The 18,084-nt window shown below is 33.7% G+C and overlaps 1 protein-coding gene across 1 annotated transcript in view; it reads right to left on the bottom strand.

Moving 5' to 3' along the window:
* Positions 1-18,084, bottom strand: part of LOC132754509 (FERM domain-containing protein 5-like) — a 106,311-nt gene that overhangs the window by 26,402 nt on the left and 61,825 nt on the right. The window contains exons 4-10 of the mRNA XM_060745152.1: positions 17,001-17,079; positions 14,914-15,011; positions 14,221-14,341; positions 10,479-10,566; positions 7,863-7,951; positions 4,863-4,926; positions 877-903 (exon numbers count right to left, since the gene is read on the bottom strand). Of these exons, the coding sequence (XP_060601135.1) occupies positions 877-903; positions 4,863-4,926; positions 7,863-7,951; positions 10,479-10,566; positions 14,221-14,341; positions 14,914-15,011; positions 17,001-17,079 (566 nt within the window). The remainder of the gene's footprint in view (positions 1-876; positions 904-4,862; positions 4,927-7,862; positions 7,952-10,478; positions 10,567-14,220; positions 14,342-14,913; positions 15,012-17,000; positions 17,080-18,084) is intronic.

Genomic DNA, 18,084 nt, shown 5'->3' with positions numbered 1-18,084 from the left:
TGGTAACTAGTTACTACAGAAACCTTTTTACTTTATCAAAGTAAGTCCCACAAAAAAAATAACCCAAATGAATATTTACCCAAAATCAATACATGCAATCATTATGTGAAAATCTCAATTAAAAAAATCCAAAAATTATTTTAGATTCTAACAAAATTTAAAGAAAGGTTTCATAACAACATTGTGAAGCTGAAGCACTTTCGAAGTAAACAAAATAAATTTTAAAAAATCTAAAAAATTTACCATTCTTTTTGCATATTAACAAAAAGGGTAAAGCTCCTTTAAGCAATGCACCAACTAGTTCAATAATACTGAACAAGCAAAATTTGTATAAAAAATAAAAATAGCATTTAATGTGTAGTAGACATCACCATACATTTCCATACATCTGTTTTAACTAAACATTTACAATACCAATTACTCTTCAGTGAGCTCTAATTGCTTGTAGATAGTAAACAAAGCATGAAAAAATACCCATGCTTGCCATTTACATTGATATACCAACTGAAATTAAAGCTTATAAAGCTGGGATACAGTTCTATAAAATGTGTCTGTGTTAATTCAAGTGCATTTTAACACACACAAGGATTTATTGCTGACAAAATAGTTGAAACTAGTTTCAGAATCATTTTTGATTGGTCAGTTTCAAAAGCATTATTTGTATCCAAGTATCCAATCATGAACATTTTTATCAAGATTTATGTCATGAAATATCATTAACCTGATTGGAGGTTTTTGATAACATGACTTTGGAACTGACCAATCACAATGCTGCTTTCTTTAATTGGTTTCAATACAAAGGTCAAGGACAATGTTAGTGAACCGTCTGCTCCTGATATTGCTGGTATGTTTTTTACACTGTATTAACAATCTCACCTTTTTGGAGTTACTCTGTTCCTTGTCCTAATTTAAGCAAGCACAAAGAAATAAAACATACATACAAAATTTCTTAATAATATGGCTAACAAACATAATTTCTTAATAAAATGTGGCTAACATATTTTGACACATTATATGTTCATTCATACATAAAAAGACATGTATATATATAATAACAATACACACAAACATCTCTACTTCATGCATTAAATCTTAAAACTAATATCTTCCACCCTTCACTGTTGCATAAATTTTGTATCCTTTATGCTAATTTCTTCTTCCTAGAAACAGTACTCTATATTTTGTCACCTTAGTGCAGTAAAATGTTAACACCTATTAAACTACATAAGGAGTTAACCCATTACTGCACTAAGATGATGATATATATGTATATGAGTCTGGATAAAAACTTGGAAATATCCAAGCCATTGGTCATTACATTAATTATCATGAGCCCCAATATCTTTATTTTTGAAGGGGGGGGGGGGGGTCTATACTTCCATTCTGTTATTATACAATCATTCTTAAAACAAGTCATTTGCTAAACAAACAAATCTGTTTTATAACCCAGCTACATGATGTTAGTTTCTAACCAGGAAAATTCATCTTCTCAGATTACGTGAAAGATTTAATATGATCAGAGATTTATGAACTATCAATAACTAATGCAGTTCCTATCACTCTGTTTCAAATTTATCTTCAAAATTCTGCAGTATGTAAAGAGAAAACTGTCATTTTAAGGCAATATAAATATATCATGTCTTATTTATGTAGCTATATTACATTCTGCACCATATAACTATTAAAAGCAGTTGAGAATTTTCCCTAATAAAACCCTCCCCTAATGATTTATGGAGTGCTTAATTATTTAAACAAACAAAATTTGAGCACACAAATACTCTGTTTTAAGCATCTTCTGAAATAGTTTTACAAAATTCTTAATTATTTCAGGCCTTTAACCATCTCATTTAACAATGAAATTTAAAAGACTAGTATTTCATTATGTAAGACCAATTGGGAATTCTTTCAGTCTTGAAACTAGGTAAAGTGCAAAAACATCAAGTTGCAACACATGCCAAACTATTAATTTTTATAAATTTATTTGGACATTTTGGAAAAAGAGAATAGACACTCTGCTATTGATAGTGTAAGACTGTCAGATATAAGATATAATTTTTTCAATGCTTTTCTTTGTCTTAAACACAGCTTAACTAAGAGGACATAGATTTATACTGACACCATTTTCAACTTTTACAGGCCAACTTTTTTCGATTTTCAATATGTTTATTATTGGGCCTCTGTAGAATTAAAATCAAAGCATCTAAGTAAAGCCACAAACTTTCCATCAGCTAGTTGGTTAGCTTCACAAATGAAAGAAGTGTCTGTTGGAATTTGAAACAACAACAGTAAGGAGAGTGACTAAGTGATCAGTCATCAGTAACACTTACAATTACCTACTTATTTAGAACTATTATCACTCAGTCGGGCCCAACATAACAATTCATGTATCATAAACAAAAAAGTTAAAAAGCACAAACAATCTTGTATATATTACATAATGATATTTTCATAACAGTGTACACTTAGTAATATACATAAAACTAAAAAGCTCACTTTGTATAACCAGAAAAAAAAACAAGAGGGCCATGATGGCCCTGAGGTCGCTCACCTGTATATAGGCCCCCCCCCCCCCCCCCCCAATTTTTACCCAAGGGCTTTTATTTGTTTATTTTAACAAACTTGGTAGATACCCATAAGAAGATGTTTCATGCTAAACATCTAAGTTCTAGCTCATTGGGTTTTTTTAAAAGAAGATTTTTTAAGTTTTTACTATACACATATAGTTAAAAACAATGACACACCCCTGGGGCAGGGCCAGTTTTGACCCCTGGGCTTTTATTTGAACAAACTTTGTAGATATTTACTTAAAGATGTTTTATGCTGAATATCTAAACTCTTGCTATTTGGGTTTTTTCAAAGAAGATTTTTAAGTTTTTGCTATACACATATAAGGAAAAATCAATGACCCCCGGGGCGGGCCAGTTTTGACCCCAGGGCTTTTATTTGAAACATACTTGGTAGACACCCATTAGAACATGTTTCATGCAGCTAAATATCTTAGCTCTAGCTCTTTGGGTTCTTTAAAAGAAGATTTTTTAAGTTTTTACTATATGCATAAAGGGAAAATCAATGACCCCCCGGGGCGGGGCCAATTTTGACCCAGGGCTTTTATTTGAACAAACTTGGTAGACACTCACTAGAAGATGTTTTCATGCCAAATATCTTAGCTCTTGCTCTTTGGTTCTTTAAAAGAAGATTTTTTTTAAGTTTTTACTATATGCATAAAGGGAAAAATCAATGACCCCCTGGGGCGGGGCCAATTTTGACCCCAGGGTTTTTATTTGAACAAAACTTGGTAGACATTCACTAGAAGATGTTTTCATGCCAAATATCTAAGCTCTAGCTCTTACAAGACTTTAAAAGAAGATTTTTTAAGTTTTTACTATATGCATAAAGGGAAAATCAATGACCCCCCGGGGCGGGGCCAATTTTGACCCCAGGGCTTTTATTTGAACAAACTTGGTAGACACTCACTAGAAGATGTTTCATGCCAAATATCTTAGCTCTTGCTCTTTGGGTTCTTTAAAAGAAGATTTTTTAAGTTTTTACTATATGCATAAAGGGAAAAATCAATGACCCCCTGGGGTGGGGCCAATTTTGACCCCAGGGTTTTTATTTGGACAAACTTGGTAGACATTCACTAGAAGATGTTTCATGCCAAATATCTAAGCTCTAGCTCTTACAGTTCTTTAAAAGAAGATTTTTTAAGTTTTTACTATATGCATATAGGGAAAATCAATGACCCCCCGGGGCGGGGCCAATTTTGACCCCAGGGCTTTTATTTGAACAAACTTGGTAGACACTCATTAGAAGATGTTTCATGCCAAATATCTAAGCTCTAGCTCTTAGGGTTGTTTAAAAGAAGATATTTAAAGATTTTTCTTTCGGTTGCCATGGCAACCAGAGTTCTGTATGGAATTAAATTATTTGAACAATTTTTAAAGGTGACCACCAAAGGAACATTCCTGTGAAGTTTGGATGAAATTGGCTCAGTGGTTTATGAGGAGATGTCATTTAAAGCAAAAGTTTACGGACGGACGACGGACGACGGACGGACGGACGGACGCCGGACGAAAAGCGATCACAAAAGCTCACCCTGTCACTTTGTGACAGGTGAGCTAAAAACAACAAAAAAACATTCACATATTTAATTTATTATCTAGAACAATGCAGTCTTCCATCTTTTTACGACTATAAATAGAAAGTTTGTTTCTAAGCCATGCAATTATGCTTGTATGTTGTCATTCTAAGCCCATACTTTAGAAATGCTAAATTGATGCCTTTATTTCTTTGCTAATAGATTATATATGGTAATGATAATAAAACTATAGAGCAGCTCTTACCAGAATTGAAGACTAATGATATAGGAGGAAAATTATAAATGTTTAACTTGATAACCAGTTTCCCTTTTCTCCAAATAATTATGTATATTAGGTTTCAAGAACACTGATCATTTACAAAATAATGAAACACTCATTTTATCTTGGCTTGTTTTATGAAATATTTGATTTAATATAACTTTGTGCAGACCTGGTAAACTTAAAAGTGTCAATTAGTAAAACATATTAACAATCAATGTTTTAAATCTTAATTTCTTATTATCTTTTTGAAGACTCAGATAACATTTAGACATTCAGCATCTAACTGTAGGAATTTGACATTCAATCTTTTCCAGCTTATATAATTATATAAGCTTCCCATACCACCATCATCTTGGTGCCATTTCCTCATATATCTTAATAAATACTGTAAAAATATACTAGAAGTACAACTAAAATATTTGAAATACTCTTCAGTCAGAAGGAGAGAAACATGTACTCTTCAAATTAAGAGAAATTGTCTAGACTAAAAGTGAACTTTACCTCATTCATGTTCACATGTGCTATAAATGTCTTTCCTTCAAAGGCCAACTTTTTAATCTGAGTCCTGTAAACAGAAATACAATGGAAAATAAATCAACCTACAAAACATTTAAACAAATCAACTCTGGTAATGTATTCATGGAATAGTCATATAACAGACACATTAAATTTGACACAAAAATAACCAGTCCAGACATTTCCAAATCCTCGTTGTCTCATAGCGAATAAAAGCAATCAATTGTTACAATAGTTTGTTTTTTCTTTCCATATAAGGTACATATTTTGTAAAAAAAGTTCATAATACATATAAGTACACTAGTAATACAGAATTCATCATATCATCAGCGTTTTTGCACAACAATGACGACAAAGCAACAACCATAATAGCTTGTTTTCTTTTTCTTTCGAAACAAATGGTGTATAACGTATAGCACCACTCCTCCCAGACTTGATTTCCTCAATCCACAAGTTAAGACACACATGAAGCAGTCATTTTGCCCTGACTTTAAAGTGTTATGTATGGTTTTCCATAAAAAGGTTTAAAATTAATGGGAAAATTAAACCATCTCAGCTACTTCTATATCTCCTTGTGCACAGATATGGAGAATTATTTTTATAATAAGAAACAGTAATCAACAAGATATGTTTGTAAAACATGTATGCCCCCTATCAGCAGCCAATTAGTCATGTGATAAGGTTATTATGCATGACTTCTGACCCATTGATCAAACAATTAATAAGGGTTATCAAGTATCTACTGGTCATGACCTTGACCTTTGACCCCTTGACCCAAAACTCAATAGGGGTCATCTGCTGGTCACGACCAATCATCATACAAAGTTTGAAGTTCCTAGGCCTAAGCCTTTTTAGTTAATTGATCAGAAACCGTTTTTACCTACAAGGTCAATGTGACCTTGACCTTTGACCCCAAAATCAATAGGGGTCATCTGCTGGTCATGACCAATCACCATGCCAAGTTTGAAGTTCCTAGGCCTAAGGGTTCTTTTATTATTGATTGGAAACCGTTTTAACATACAAGGTCAATATGACCTTGACCTTTGACCCCAAAATCAATACGGGTCATCTGCTGGTCATGACCAATCACCATGCCAAGTTTGAAGTTCCTAGGCCGAAGCGTTCTTTAGTTATTGATCAGAAACCGTTTTTACTTACAAAGTCAATGTGACCTTGACCTTTGACCCCTTGATCCCAAAATCAATAGGGGTAATCTGCTGGTCATGACAAATCACCATACCAAGTTTGAAGTTCCTAGGCCTAAGTGTTCTTAAGTTATTGATCGGAAAGCATTTTTACCTACAAGGTCAATGTGACCTTGCCCTTTGACCCCTTTACTCCAAAATCAATAGGGGTCATCTGCTGGTCATAACCAATCATCATACCAAGTTTGAAGTTCCTAGGCCTAAGGGTTCTTTAGTTATTGATCGGAAACCGTTTTTACCTAAGAGGTCAAAGTGACCTTGACCTATGACCCCTTGACCCCAAAATCAATAGGGGTCATCTACTGATCATGATCAATCACCATATCAAGTTTGAAGTCCCTAGGCCTAAGGGTTCTTTCGTTATTGATCGGAAACCTTTTTACCTACAAGTACAATGTGACCTTGACCTTTGACCCCTTAACCCAAAATCAATAGGGGTCATCTGATCGGTCATAACCAATCACCATACCAAGTTTCAAGTTCCTAGGCCAAAGGGTTCTTTTGTTATTGATCGGAAACCGTTTTTACCCAAGAGGTCAATGTGACCTAGACCTTTGACCCCCTGACCCCAAAATCAATAGGGGTCATCTACTGATCATGACCAATCACCATACCAAGTTTGAAGTTCCTAGGCCTTAAGGTTCTTTAGTTATTGATCGGAAACTGTTTTTGTTTACAAGGTCAATGTGACCTTGACCTTTGACCCCTTGACCCCAAAATCAATAGGGGTCATCTACTGATCATGACCAATCACCATACCAAGTTTGAAGTTCTTAGGCCTTAAGGTTCTTTAGTTATTGACGGGAAACCATTTTTGCTTACAAGGTCAATGTGACCTTGACCTTTGACCCCTTGACCCCAAAATCAATAGGGGTCATTTACTGGTCATGACCAATCACCATACCAAGTTTGAAGTTTCTAGGCCTAAGGGTTCTTTAGTTATCACTCGGAAACCGTTTTTACCCAAGAGGTCAATGTGACCTTGACCTTTGACCCCTTGACCCCAAAATCAATAGGGGTCATCTACTGATCATGACCAATCACCATACCAAGTTTGAAGTTCCTAGGCCTTAAGGTTCTTTTGTTATTGATCGGAAACCGTTTTTGCTTACAAGGTCAATGTGACCTTGACCTTTGACCCCTTGACCCCAAAATCAATAGGGGTCATCTACTGGTCATGACCAATCACCATACCAAGTTTGAAGTTCCTAGGCCTAAGGGTTCTTAGTTATCACTCGGAAACCATTTGGTCTACGGACCGACAAGTGCAAAGCAATATACCCCCTTTTCTTCGAAATGGGGGCATAATTACATAGAGGATATTTGTTTAGTTCAGTGTAAGATCGAAATATATTTCACCGAGTGAGCACCAAAAGGTATATTTCACGAGTGGCGCAGCCACGAGTGAAATATGAACTTTTGGTGTTCACGAGGTGAAATATATTTTGATCTTACACTAAACTAAACAAATTTTCTTTTTATTATATGCAAAGAAACGTTTTAAAAAGACATTTAACCTAATACTGAATGAAAAGCGCGCCAAATAATAATACAACGTGACGTCATTTACGACGTCACGTCATTAAGTTGGTTTCCATTATTGTGAACGCTTGTATTTCACTGAAACAACGTACCGGGCTCAAATATTCAAAACAGTGAAATTATCAAATTGATAATTTCACTGTTTAAAACAGTGAATTATCAGTTTTTATTTCACTGGTATATTTCTATAAACCACCGAAAAGCATGTAATAAAATATTATACATGTAATATATTTACCATTTATAATTGTGTGTACGCTTACTACCACTAAAAGTCATGATACCCTGATGTGTCACACCTAAATACATCTGGCTGCCCTTCTGATCCTGAAACAAGTATATACACATGTGTCAGTTAGCAATACACATGTCTCAATTAGCAATATACACATGTCTCAATTAGCAATATACACATGTCTCAATTAGCAATATACACATGTCTCAATTAGCAATACACACATGTCTCAATTAGCAATATACACATGTCTCAATTAGCAATACACACATGTCTCAATTAGCAATATACACATGTCTCAATTAGCAATATACACATGTCTCAATTAGCAATACACACATGTCTCAATTAGCAATACACACATGTCTCAATTAGCAATACACATGTCTCAATTAGCAACACACATGTCTCAATTAGCAATATACACATGTCTCAATTAGCAATATACATATGTCTCAATTAGCAATACACATGTCTCAATTAGCAATACACATGTCTCAATTAGCAATACACATGTCTCAATTAGCAATACACATGTCTCAATTAGCAATACACACATGTCTCAATTAGCAATATACATATGTCTCAATTAGCAATACACATGTCTCAATTAGCAATACACATGTCTCAATTAGCAATATACACATGTCTCAATTAGCAATACACATGTCTCAATTAGCAATACACATGTCTCAATTAGCAATATACATGTCTCAATTAGCAATACACATGTCTCAATTAGCAATATACACATGTCTCAATTAGCAATACACATGTCTCAATTAGCAATACACATGTCTCAATTAGCAATACACATGTCTCAATTAGCAATATACATATGTCTCAATTAGCAATACACATGTCTCAATTAGCAATACACATGTCTCAATTAGCAATATACACATGTCTCAATTAGCAATACACATGTCTCAATTAGCAATATACATATGTCTCAATTAGCAATATACACATGTCTCAATTAGCAATATACACATGTCTCAATTAGCAATACACATGTCTCAATTAGCAATATACATATGTCTCAATTAGCAATACACATGTCTCAATTAGCAATATACACATGTCTCAATTAGCAATACACATGTCTCAATTAGCAATACACATGTCTCAATTAGCAATATACATGTCTCAATTAGCAATACACATGTCTCAATTAGCAATACACATGTCTCAATTAGCAATACACATGTCTCAATTAGCAATATACACATGTCTCAATTAGCAATACACATGTCTCAATTAGCAATATACATATGTCTCAATTAGCAATACACATGTCTCAATTAGCAATACACATATCTCAATTAGCAATATACATATGTCTCAATTAGAAATATACACATGTCTCAATTAGCAATACACATGTCTCAATTAGCAATATACATATGTCTCAATTAGCAATACACATGTCTCAATTAGCAATATACACATGTCTCAATTAGAAATATACACATGTCTCAATTAGCAATATACACATGTCTCAATTAGCAATACACATGTCTCAATTAGCAATATACATATGTCTCAATTAGCAATACACATGTCTCAATTAGCAATATACACATGTCTCAATTAGCAATACACATGTCTCAATTAGCAATATACATATGTCTCAATTAGCAATACACATGTCTCAATTAGCAATACACATGTCTCAATTAGCAATACACACATGTCTCAATTAGCAATATACACATGTCTCAATTAGCAATACACATGTCTCAATTAGCAATACACATGTCTCAATTAGCAATATACACATGTCTCAATTAGCAATATACACATGTCTCAATTAGCAATACACATGTCTCAATTAGCAATATACACATGTCTCAATTAGCAATACACATGTCTCAATTAGCAATACACATGTCTCAATTAGCAATACACATGTCTCAATTAGCAATATACATATGTCTCAATTAGCAATATACATATGTCTCAATTAGCAATATACACATGTCTCAATTAGAAATACACATGTCTCAATTAGCAATATACATATGTCTCAATTAGCAATATACACATGTCTCAATTAGCAATACACATGTCTCAATTAGCAATACACATGTCTCAATTAGCAATATACATATGTCTCAATTAGCAATTTTGTAAAACTTGGCTTAGTCTTGTTTTGAATTAAAAGTAGCCTTTTATTATTGTCCTGGATTCAATATCAATGACTATCTTTTTGTTGTTAGCTTTCATGTCAAACCAACAAAATATAGGTCATATAGCTAATTTCCAGCTTTACTGGTGAAGGAAGACCTCATGTGCCCCTCTGTGCATTATTTTAGACACAAACGAGCACCTGTGTAGAACCACCGATGTTCCTTTTATAGGCTAGATAGCTTTCTTACATGAAAGAATCTAAAGTCTCTGTCAGGATAAGTACCCACAGCCATGAGGGGCAATTTGGTTTGAAATCAACAACATTAACCACTCCACCATGGACAACCCATGATTATCTGATAGTTGTCTTGTTAAATAACATCAATTACCTAGCTTGTCTGCTGCGCTTTCATTTTAGAAATCATACCATTTTAACACTACATGACCTGTTGGTAAATCTCTGTACTGATATATTGATATACTGACCTTGACCCTATGTGGGTCCACACCATATGTATCCAGGGAGGCAGCTTTCTTGAGGAAGTTTGCCTCGGCTTCTGCAGGTACTTGACCACTAAAATAATAAAGAATTAAATCTACATAAACAATAAAAATATTTAAGATCAATAAAGAGCAAAACAACCTCTGAAGTAGCTAGATTTATGTTGGAACAACATTTTCATATGTGATTGAATACTGTTGGAACTTCATTTTCATATGTGATTGAATACTGTTGGAACTACATTTTCATATGTGATTGAATACTGTTGGAACTTCATTTTCATATGTGATTGAATACTGTTGGAACTACATTTTCATATGTGATTGAATACTGTTGGAACTTCATTTTCATATGTGATTGAATACTGTTGGAACTTCATTTTCATATGTGATTGAATACTGTTGGAACTACATTTTCATATGTGATTGAATACTGTTGGAACTTCATTTTCATATGTGATTGAATACTGTTGGAACTACATTTTCATATGTGATTGAATACTGTTGGAACTACATTTTCATATGTGATTGAATACTGTTGGAACTACATTTTCATATGTGAGTGAATACTGTTCGAACTTCATTTTCATATGTGATTGAATACTGTTGGAACTACATTTTCATATGTGATTGAATACTGTTGGAACTTCATTTTCATATGTGATTGAATACTGTTGGAACTACATTTTCATATGTGATTGAATACTGTTGGAACTTCATTTTCATATGTGATTGAATACTGTTGGAACTACATTTTCATATGTGATTGAATACTGTTGGAACTACATTTTCATATGTGATTGAATACTGTTGGAACTTCATTTTCATATGTGATTGAATACTGTTGGAACTACATTTTCATATGTGAGTGAATACTGTTGGAACTTCATTTTCATATGTGAGTGAATACTGTTGGAACTTCATTTTCATATGTGAGTGAATACTGTTGGAACTTCATTTTCATATGTGATTGAATACTGTTGGAACTACATTTTCATATGTGATTGAAAACTGTTGGAACTACATTTTCATATGTGATTGAAAACTGTTGGAACTACATTTTCATATGTGATTGAATACTGTTGGAACTACATTTTCATATGTGATTGAATACTGTTGGAACTTCATTTTCATATGTGATTGAATACTGTTGGAACTACATTTTCATATGTGATTGAATACTGTTGGAACTACATTTTCATATGTGATTGAATACCAAGTCTATTGTTGCATTTTATCAATGTTAACTTAGTGGTTTAAACATTTTTGTAAAATTAATTAAAAGCAACTGTAATTAAAGACACAATTCCACATAAAATGTCAGTACTTATAAGAGTTTTTGCTTGGTTGTTTTAAAATTAAGGTTCAAATCTTACTAGAAATTAAATGCCAAAAGGTCAGACCAGAAACATGTTGACAAATAATCTAAACTATAGCAAAGTATATAAGTGGAAAAAAAGCAGGCTTCCATTAAAATCCAGAAACTGCAAATTGTCTGACATTGGAAGTTACATTATAAAGGTAAAGAAGGAAAACGGTTATATTTTGGAAGTCACAAGCCAAAATCAGGAGTAAATGACTCGCAAGAAGCCCTCAAAAACATCTAAAAAATTATAACTAAAGCTGATTCTAATTTACTATATTTAACAACTTTAAGATAGCAGCTATTGACAAACAGCAGAAATTAACGTTGTTTCATAATATGATGAAAATAGAAATAAATCAGAGAATTAATTGATTCTATACAGAGCAATGAATGGTTTTTATATAAATATATATAGCAATCACACATGCTCACGCACAAATATTAAAGCTAGATGATACAGAATTGATCTGTAAGATTCATCTGTGAGAAATTATGCAAATGTTTGAGTTAATAGAATCAATGACGAGATTTGTATGATCCTAGTATCTGTCAGATACAGCTGAACTATCAGTCTTCTATATGCTCCCTAATCCTACATTTGTATTCTTTCGTGTTGCTAGGCAAAATATATAATACCAAAAAAAACAAAAAACCTTCTTGTTTTTCAATGTGGTGTGTGATATGGGAGTTTGTTTTAAATATTCCACAAGAAAATTTAAAAAAAGTTTAAAAACAAAACCATATGTTTCAATTTATCTTCTATACACTCCTGAATCCTACATTTGTATTCTTTTGTGTTGCTAGGCAAAATATAAAACTACAAAAAAAAACCTCGTTTTTCAGTGTGGAGTATGATATCTTAAGGAAATACTGTAACAAATTAGGTAATATATAGAGGATACTGAATGAGTGTGGTTTCAATACTAAACTTATAATCAACGAGTTCCATAAATTTAGTATTGAATATTCTATTGATCACATATCCAAAATAAGAACTGTTTTACAGAGAAGAAGAATTGCTGTTTTATGGAAGCACTTATTGTGAATTACTAACACTTAGCCCATTTTACACTATGTTTGTATTACTCAAATGACGTCACATCATTTTTGTCACGTAAAAATACATGGACAGCCGTGCAATACTGTTTTGACTGGGTCACAAAAGTGGCACAGGTGTGTGATTAAACAACTTTCCAAAATTTACTGTTGCCAGGAGAGTATAGAAGTTCCATTTAGTTGCTTTGAGTTTGTTAATTAAGGCAGAAGTTTGTAGTTGAAAATTTAAAATAATTCTAAAATACCTACATAATTATGAAATCCTACAAAATTTTAACTACTCTAGTAGCAAAATCATTTTATTCATAAAACTGGCAGCCACTGTGGCTAATAAAAACAATTTTATAGGATTAAACATAAAATACTAGACCATGTCATCAAATGCTGACAACATGTCTTCCACCAGATGTAATTTCTGTCAAATTTTATGCAAATTTTTTGCCCAAGAATCACCTCATTTAGGAGATGCTGCAATGTGGCATGGTTCTTTTAAATGTCAATCACACATTCCTAACAATTTCATTTGCAGCTTAAGATATCAGAATTTTCCATAGTTTGGCATACAGCATAAATATGTTTGAAACTGATTCTTCATTTTGATGCGTCTGTTTCATTTTTAGAGGGAAAATTCATTCAAATATCAGACAAAAGTAGGACTTTAAATGGAAGAAATACATCTGTAGTGTATCTATGGATAAGAGAGAAGGAAATACTTTTAAAGGAAATGTCTTGATCAAAAATCTCTCTCCATAAATGTCCATGTAAGAAATTTTATATAATTATACAGTTTTCTCTTATATACACAATGTTCTTAACATAGCAGCGGCCAACCAATCAAGCCCTTCTCTGGCTGAATTTCAAACAAGACATGTTCAGCTTCAGCAATTAGAGAAATTTTGGTCTTTTATTGATTTTGGAATAAAAATTCCAAGTTGGTTTTGTAAACAGTATAGAGCCTGGTCAGACTTTGATGCAATGGTTGTTTTATTTAGGTCCTGGTACACTCAAACAGCAGTTTCCTAAAATACATTCAACATTGGAAAATGAATGAACTGACCAAATAAATTAAGATAGCTGAATAATGAAAAGACCAAAACCTGTATCATTCAAGTCTCATTACTACGTAAGGAGCCTAAAGGTATTCAACATATTCAAAGAATTCATCATCGCACCAACACAACTAAGGTCATATGGCAACTCTCCAGTTAAACTGGTGGAGGAAGACCTCAGGTGCCGTTCTGTGCATTAATTCAAGGCACAAACAGGCATATAATTATATAACTTACGTATAATATAAAAACTTACGAGAGTGTTTTATGAAGGTCATGTATCTGTTGTTCTTGTTGTATGTTCTGGCCAGGTAACATTTTAAACTCTGCAACATAACCAGGCGGATGGTCTTGGGGGTCATAGTCACCTACTTCAGCTGTATAAAAACATATGGGATATCACATCATTTCAAAAGAGCCATCCGGTAGAATGTTGGACGGTGAATCGGGGACCCAGGTTCGATTCCTGAACAGTGCAGGTCACTTTCATTGTGATTGACAATGAAATCCTTTCTTCTGTTATTCGCACTGTACCTATGCTCTGGCATGTACAGAAGTAATATCAGTTCCTTGTGAAAAGGAAAGCAACTAGTACTGGTAAACTGCTTGACAAACTGCCAAGGAACAGTGTGGTGGCTATACTGTGCTCTGGTAAATTAAATGCGGCTTACTGCCATGATCTCGAGTGAAAACTACCAACACCACCACCACCACATCATTTCAAACAGAATTCTCTGATCTGCTAAATGTTTATTGATACATTGAAACTCAAAAGTAAAGGGCAAATAATATGTTCTTGATGTTGTGTCTGCAGCATATAAACTACATTTGCATCACAGAAACTGTCAATTTCAAAACTGCAATTATAAGCAAGTGCTTAAATGTCATTGAAATTTCAGAAATGATTAAACATATTTTGCTTTTTAAGGAAAAGTAGGTATATATTTACACTGTATGATGTATGCTGCAAGAAGGTTGGCATCTTGAGGTGAACAGAGTAGTCTCCCATGGTGCAGATCTCTTCTCAACTGGAGGAACAGATAGTACCTATAACCAGAAATAAAATACATATATAAATACAAATGTATACTTAGTTGCAGCTGTAAAAAGTTGCCCCGTACTTCACTTCAGTGTTGTTATATTTTCTGGTCCTTCAGGATCATTGATGCCAACACTATAAAGTGTTGTGAATTGAGTACCGCTCAAGCCGGTGCTAGGGGGCGTGAGGGATGTTGCACTTATTCATTATCCCTCATGTACAGACTCAATCAAACCGAGTCTGCAATTCTTATGTTATTTTGTTGTGATTAATGCTTCCGAGGGATCACTTTGTTCCAGAATTTTGTACTTCACAACAGCAGGTGTCAAGTGCTGTGTGGCAGCCGTAAAAAGTTGCCCCGTACTTCACTTCAGTGTTGTTATATTTTCTGGTCCTTCGGGATCATTGATGCCAACACTATAAAGTGTTGAGAATTGAGTACCGCTCAAGCCGGTGCTAGGGGGCGTGAGGGATGTTGCACTTATTCATTATCCCTCATGTACAGACTCAATCAAACCGAGTCTGCAATTCTTATGTTATTTTGTTGTGATTAATGCTTCCAAGGGATCACTTTGTTTTTACCCTTTGAGTGCTATTAGCTAACATGACAAGCTCTTTGATAAAATTATAGAGCCAGGTCAACATGCATATTTGTGCAGTCTGAAAGAGATTCTGTGATGTGGCATCACAATGTTAATACATTAAAATCACATTAAAAAGGCTCAAACTGGAAAAGAACATTTTTCAAAACCCTCAGACTAATAAAAACATTTTTCAAAACACTCATGACTTAAAAGGAACATTTCCAAAACCATCACATTATAATGGAACATTTCAAAACTCAAAAGTAGAACAATTTCAAAATCAAACATATTGGATCAAACCAATGAATTGTTATCATTCTAGATAAACACTTTCATTTATACCTGAGAAGAACAGAACTATAAAGTTACACACCTACAGATTTTCAAATCATATTCATTCTAAAACTTCTTTCCAGACAATTTTGCTTTAATTGATTCCTTTGTATTATTGACTGTATAAATTACCATAAGTAAAAATTCAAAGTAAGCAGACTTTAAATATAAGAGAGTGCACTCTTTAAATCTTGAGAAAAGTTTGAAGGGAGAAAATAATTATAAATGCTAATTGCTAAGCCAGACAAATAAATATAAACTTGGCAGGAAAGTAGAAAGTACTTACTTATTCAAATTTCATGGACCATAATTAAGTTAAAGATGATTTGAATTGCACCAATGTAACTCTTCTAAAGAATTCTAAGAACAGGTTTTGTAATCTTTTGAGTGATTTAATCAAAATAAACAGATCATTACCACCAGTATAAAGCCAAGTCTTTGCCACTGTGTGACCTTGACCTTCTAGCTATGGGTATACCAGTATAGAGCCAAGTCTTTGCCACTGTGTGACCTTGACCTTCTAGCTATGGGTATACCAGTATAGAGCCAAGTCTTTGCCACTGTGTGACCTTGACCTTCTAGCTATGGGTACACCAGTATAGAGCCAAGTCTTTGCCACTGTGTGACCTTGACCTTCTAGCTATGGGTACACCAGTATAGAGCCAAGTCTTTGCCACTGTGTGACCTTGACCTTCTAGCTATGGGTACACCAGTATAGAGCCAAGTCTTTGCCACTGTGTGACCTTGACCTTCTAGCTATGGGTACACCAGTATAGAGCCAAGTCTTTGCCACTGTGTGACCTTGACCTTCTAGCTATGGGTACACCAGTATAGAGCCAAGTCTTTGCCACTGTGTGACCTTCAGACCTTCTAGCTATGGGTATACATCTATTACTTGCTCACAAAACATCAATTAATAAGGGTTAACATATTAGTGTACAATGTAATTTCAGTATTCATAACAAAATGACAAAACCATAGATGAAACACAAAAAAATATTCCCATCTTTGACATTTAACTGGACAAAAACACAGCCTTAAGCTACAGTGCACCTCACATTATTTTAATGAAAACATTACCTTGTAATCTCTTCATGTAACTTCATGGGATCTTCAGGATAAAACTTCACTCGAAAACAGAGAACACAGGGACTCACTCCTAAAATATACAATAATTTACATTAATACAGATTATATCATGTAGAATTTTATTGAATGTTATACATTGTATCAAAAGCTTAAGTTATAATACTAACTCCTATATTCTGTTATACTCCATTCAAGAGGATGGAAAGGATGTTGACCGTAGGGGTTCCTAACTAGTTGTGAAACCATCACACTGACTGCTGGACGGACAGACCGACTGTCAAGCGGGCTCCTATAATACCCCCCTAAAACTTTGTGTGTTGGGGTATAATGATGTTAAACCTCTATCAGTAAGCTTGCTTATCCTATTGCATGATATTTACCCCAGCTTTAATTATAATTATATATGTTATAACTATCTGTAATCTTTAAATTCCAATTTTTCTTTTTTTTGACAGACACCCATTTAAAAGATATACTATTAATTCCCTGTGTGTAATAAGACACCCCTTAATAATAATCACACTAATTCTACATTATGAAATGCCAATTGTCTAATACAGACAACTGTTAATGATAAAAACACCTATCTCCAATCAATCACTCAATCAATCACTCACCCACTCACCCAATCAAATAATCACAGCCTCCTGAATAACCATAGACAATGAAAAGTCAGTTTTATTTGTACTGTAGACAATTTTCTTGTTTCTATTTCAAAGGAATCTTGGTCTAAAGTCAAACTTTAATGAATGAATTTCACAATAAATCCCAATCTTAATGACATGCATATCCCTTCCCCAAGAAACACAATGCCTCAATCTGTAAGTTAAAATCACCCATGGGTATTGATATGGGCTTAGTTTTATCATTTTCATCAGCATAATGGAACCACATGCAATGATTTTTTTTTTCCTTATTCTTTCTAACCCTGTATTCCTTAATCAGGAAATATTTGTCTTTAATCCAAAATCAATTCTTTGAACTATGGGACAGGTTGGCAAAGCATAGCTATAGATTACTTGCGAAGCTCAATTTTATACATTTCTTGAAGCTTTTCCTACCTTCCAAATCACAA

The sequence above is a fragment of the Ruditapes philippinarum genome, unplaced genomic scaffold (genome assembly GCF_026571515.1).
Source record: "Ruditapes philippinarum isolate M1 unplaced genomic scaffold, ASM2657151v2 ctg134_1_1_1_1, whole genome shotgun sequence".
NCBI lineage: Eukaryota > Metazoa > Mollusca > Bivalvia > Venerida > Veneridae > Ruditapes > Ruditapes philippinarum.
This window is presented reverse-complemented; position numbering and strand designations above follow the sequence as displayed.